At 33.5% G+C, this 5,045-nt stretch overlaps 2 protein-coding genes across 2 annotated transcripts in view; both read right to left on the reverse strand.

Moving 5' to 3' along the window:
• LOC108691912 (protein-L-isoaspartate(D-aspartate) O-methyltransferase) overlaps window positions 1-651 on the reverse strand; it is a 2,425-nt gene extending 1,774 nt beyond the window's left edge. Inside the window, exon 1 of the mRNA XM_018199868.1 lies at window positions 317-651. Within this exon, the coding sequence (XP_018055357.1) occupies window positions 317-377 (61 nt within the window). The 5' untranslated portion in view covers window positions 378-651. The remainder of the gene's footprint in view (window positions 1-316) is intronic.
• Window positions 652-3,740: 3,089 nt separating this feature from the next.
• Window positions 3,741-5,045, reverse strand: part of LOC108691955 (astacin-like) — a 2,085-nt gene continuing 780 nt past the window's right edge. The window contains exons 2-6 of the mRNA XM_018199944.1: window positions 4,845-4,942; window positions 4,676-4,772; window positions 4,432-4,561; window positions 4,144-4,340; window positions 3,741-4,012 (exon numbers count right to left, since the gene is read on the reverse strand). Of these exons, the coding sequence (XP_018055433.1) occupies window positions 3,741-4,012; window positions 4,144-4,340; window positions 4,432-4,561; window positions 4,676-4,772; window positions 4,845-4,942 (794 nt within the window). The remainder of the gene's footprint in view (window positions 4,013-4,143; window positions 4,341-4,431; window positions 4,562-4,675; window positions 4,773-4,844; window positions 4,943-5,045) is intronic.

The following is a 5,045-nucleotide window of genomic DNA, read 5'->3' on the forward strand; positions in this document are numbered from 1 at the left end:
ATATAATAAAATTATATTCTCTATTAATTTTTGAAATTATTTTGTACTCATACACACACACACACATATATAAATATATGTATATTTTTAAAAATTAAATTACTTCAAAGTCAAATGCAAAAATAATAATTGGTCATTTTTTATTTTACAGCTCAAACTTTTAGATTAGATTGCAAATAAAATATTGCATAAATTGCGTTGCGATTTCAAGTCTAATCTCGACGTCAACGAGATAGAAGCTAGGCAGAGGGGAGAGGGGGGAGGGAGAAGGAGACCTCGATGACACAACATTGCATAACCACGCGTGGACACTTACGCCGCAGATGTTGCACGAGCTCCTGATTGTTCCTGCCACAATATCGCCCATATGAAGCCATGTCGTAGGTGAACGCGGTGGGCGACAAAATCGCGAACGTCGCGCAAAGGCACTCGACGACGCGAGACCGAATCTTGGGGAGATACGTGGTGGCCGGTGCGTCGAAACGAAAACAAACGAACGGAACAGCTGCGCGCGCGACGCGGATACTGACAACCTGTCGCTTCCGGTAGTCGTGAGGGAATTTCACGGCAGTCGACGAGTCCCGGACGACGTTCGGAATTTTCGACGCGCGGTAAATGATGAACCTTTCGACCCGTCGAATATTATCGGGAAACGAATATTAGTTGCTCGATGAACAACTCTTCTCGCTCCTTTCAAACTGGGATTTTATATCTCGCGCTCCGATTTTACGTCGTTGCCCTGTCTTGTTGAACGCCAGCGATGATCGGAATTACGATTCGAATTAAATCGACATGCACCGAATTGGCAAGATACGCGCGATTTTTTTTAGCAATGTTATTCACCTGCGTTCGCCCGCTCGCGAACTTTGTCTCAGCGTTGGAGTCGTTGAAGAGAACGTTCGCGCGCGAAATGTCACGCTGGCATGTATTGCGCTTTTAAAAATAGACGGCGAGGGGAGGGGCTGTCAGTTGCCGCGGATTTACTCCGACCGACCCGAGTAGCGATCTCTGATTGGCGGACGCTTTCGTGATCGATCATTCGCGAATTTTATTTGAAATTGAGAATTACGACAATATTATTCGACAATTAGTGTTCCTGTACATCGATGAGATACTATTAAACATTAATGTTTATTTCCATCAATGAGATTAACTTTAACTTCGGTTCAACTTCGGTTGGAATCAGACTACGCATTGAAAAATGAAAATTGAAAATGAAAAATGAAAAATGAAAAATGAAAAATGAAAGATTGAAAATTGAAAGATTGAAGTTTGATCAATCAGAACAAAAGGAGTCAAAATTTTTTTGTCTTCATTAGTGAAATTTCAATCTTTAATCTTTAATCTTTAATCTTTAATCTTCAATCTTCAATGCATAGTCTGATTCCGGCCTTATTCTTCGTCTTTTCTAGTTTTTTAAAGATTAGAAAAAGACGAAGAGTTAATTTGCGTTGATGGAAATGGGTATAAATATTGATATAAACATTCTTACGGAAGTTAGTGTCTCTGTTAAAATTTAAAGTTACATTTCAAATATATAGTACATCCTCTCCGAGGAAGATTTTATTCCATATGTTATAATGTAAGTCACGTATACTATATATTTCGAGTAAATTTTCCTCAGAATTTTAGAATATATCCTAGAATATATCCCTCCTTTTAGAATATATCCTAAAGATGTTTTTTTCACTGATGTCCCTTTTTAGCGTCAAACAAGTCACGTGATAAAAATTGACGAATATCAAGTGTCAATTTTGATCACGTGATCACTGTTTAGTCATTAAAAATGGTCGTCGAGCGTCAGCATGAGAAGGCACCTTTAATACCGGAAGTTCCCCACTTTCAGACACTTCGTTTTCTTTGATGATAGTAGCATCGTTGACTGCCGTTGGCGTTTGTTCTTTACGTTCGTTCTTTTCACCATTGGCAGCTGCTTGGGTAAGATGTCTCCTCCTAGTCTCCTCTTAATTTTTCATAACCTTATCACAGTGCATTTTTTTCTACTTCATAAAGTTTTTAAATTTTTACATGGTTGGCCGGTTATTCCTTGTGCGGAAATATTCATAAATATTCTCTCCAAATTCGTATTCCATGAATCTTGTTTCTAACCGTTTTCTTTTGGGATTCGCGGTCGCCACGTGGTTTAATTAATTATACTACGTAATTATTAAATTAATTATACCACAATAATTTAGTAGCAGTTAGAACGAATCTGCCCTAAAAATAACGAACATTGCAATCTCAAATGAAGAACGATTATTTATTTTGTGAAATTATTATTTTTAAAAGTTTTCTATTAATTTTGTGTAATTATATTTTGCTGTGGTGATAGAAAAATAATTAACACATCTCATAATTAGTAACTTTTATAGAGCATTTTTTATTAAATTCTGGATTAGAATATTTTAAGATAATGAATATGTGTAACTTCATTTTCTCTCCATATTATACTTTCAATTATATATTACATATTCTTTAAAATTATGCTATAAATAATTTTCATAATTCAAATATTGCAATTTTATATTGCAATTCTGTAACGCTAATTTTTTTACTTGTGTCATTTTTCTATCAACGTGGCAATTTGGTGTCCTCTCATTTTGGCATGCCTCCAGTTCGTATCTCACTGGAGCATGAATGCTTGTGGGAGGTAAAGAAAGAGGGAACTTGCCTTCGGAATCCACACGATACTGTCTGGAGCCGTTTCTCTAAGTTTCCAACATTTATATCCATTTCTACCAATGTAGATTAATCTTGATTCAATTTATTCTTCATCTTTTTCTAGTTCTAAAGATTAGAAAAAGACAAAGAATAAATTGAATGGAGATTAAAGTTAATCTATATTGATGGAAATAATCCTTAGAAAAGTATGCTAATGCATTAATTTTATCGATGCACGTAATCTAATTATTCTTGATTTTGTAGGATATATATAATATTATATGGATGCTTTATTTATTTGTCTGAAGAAAACAATAAGCAATAAGAGAGTCTAAAACAAAGAGTGATATCTTTTGCAAAATGATGCCAAGCTTTACATTTGTGGACAAAAGCTATGCAATACTGATGCATAGGCGAACCATTCAGTATATGACACAGATCTTACTCATAATTTTTGGATATTTTCCAACTTAAGAAAAAAATGTGAAAGCTTGAAAATTTAACACTGACCTGAAAAACTGAAAGATCAATGATGCAGACAACACTTAATGCAAATATAATATTTATTTGCGCAAAGAAAATGTTGCAAATGGTAATTAAAAGTAAGTTTTCACAATTAATAAAACCTAACAAATATATTAAAGATTTTTATATGATGATATAGGTATATGATATTCCTGTGATTATACACACCCTTTCACCTCTAAGAAGAACTGATAGTTTAAATTATTTTTACAATTGCAAAAATTTTTAAATTAAATTCTAATATTCATGTTTGAAATTACAGAATACACTGTGGAAGATGATGGGAATCCTCGATAAGGAATGGTTGAACACTTGGCACTTTTCACAATATCGTTCATGCAATGAACTGATAAAACATGAATTTATTCAAGTTGCAGATAAATTTGAGCATGAGAAATTGACATATTGAATTAAAAATTTTTAAATATAATTTTATAATATAAAGAATAAAGTAGATTGTGTATTTCGATTCATATTCATCTATGTAAGTTTAGTCTCTTACCTCTTACATCTTAAAAAGAATACATCTATAAATTATTAATTATAGTTTAGATTTATAATCCTAACGTTTTGCAAATATTGTAATATATTCGCGCTTGTTCCGGTTTATTCAAACATCCGTAGAGATCATTCAGTTTTAAACAATCTATTTTACTCATCGCTTTTCGTTGACCAATCATCACGCCAGGTGTTTTCGGAGTTAGAGTCGGTTTTGTAGGATCTATGCTGAAGAAATGGCTTCCGTAATGCATTATACTGTCGTATCCATACTCGTAACTATATGTCGCGTTCTCTGGCGATTGCTTATTGAAATTTGAGCGAAATTCTATAACAAAAAAAATAGATTAAAAAAAACGTTATCTTCATATAATATATAAATATATAATTATGCAATTTTTGTGCGCAGTATAGTTATATTTGTATTATGATTGTACAATTTTTTTAATATTAACTTACCAGGGATAATATTGTCGTAGTGTATATCTATATACATATCTCTATCGGCGCGACTGTGCTCGTGAAAGATACCGAGAGCGTGCATTAACTCGTGTATCGCTCTTCCCTCGTTCTCCAAGCAATTTGGTCCCTTTTCGTCTGGTGGTTCCAAGGAGAGTATCTGAGCTCCACCGAATTTCCCCACGAATGACCAGCACCTGCAGATTAATTTCACGATGTAGAAAGAACAGATTAATCATCTCTTTTGCAACGCTTGACCTACGCTTTTTACAATATAGAAATATTCACCCCTTGGGGTATATTATCGGCCAAATCAGTAAGAAATCTTTGGCTTTAGTATCCCATGGAACAAATTTTATGCATGTCATATAATTTACATATGTGATGGCTTTGTATATTTTCATATAATCCACTATATCTGAAACGATCATATATGTTATTTTTTTAAATTCTTATTTCTATTTTTTAAAATTCTTATTCTCTATTAGTTTTACGTATTAAGGAGAATACAACAAAATTTTTCTAAACATACCATACAAAGCACTAATTACATAGGGAACTGTTCTATTTTCCCACAGTTTGTCCGGAAAAACATCCCAGCGTAAACCAATGCGCCAGTAATCGAAATACTGTGTGGCAATGATATGAAACACATTTTATAAGAGATATAAAATGAAAAAAAGAGAGTGATATAGGTATACCTCGCTGGTCACGGCTATATCTCCTTCGAACAAACCGGGACGGACTTCTGCATCCTGCGATTCATAAAGCCGTAATAAGTCTTTATTCGATGTTCTAACTGTAAAGGATTTTTATTCTTTAATTTGCATTTTGTTATTTTAACACAATGCATGCAATTTCATTGCATCAATGTTTTGAAATAAAATAATAAGTTTAATACT

This window comes from Atta colombica, unplaced genomic scaffold (genome assembly GCF_001594045.1).
Source record: "Atta colombica isolate Treedump-2 unplaced genomic scaffold, Acol1.0 scaffold55, whole genome shotgun sequence".
NCBI classification, from domain to species: domain Eukaryota; kingdom Metazoa; phylum Arthropoda; class Insecta; order Hymenoptera; family Formicidae; genus Atta; species Atta colombica.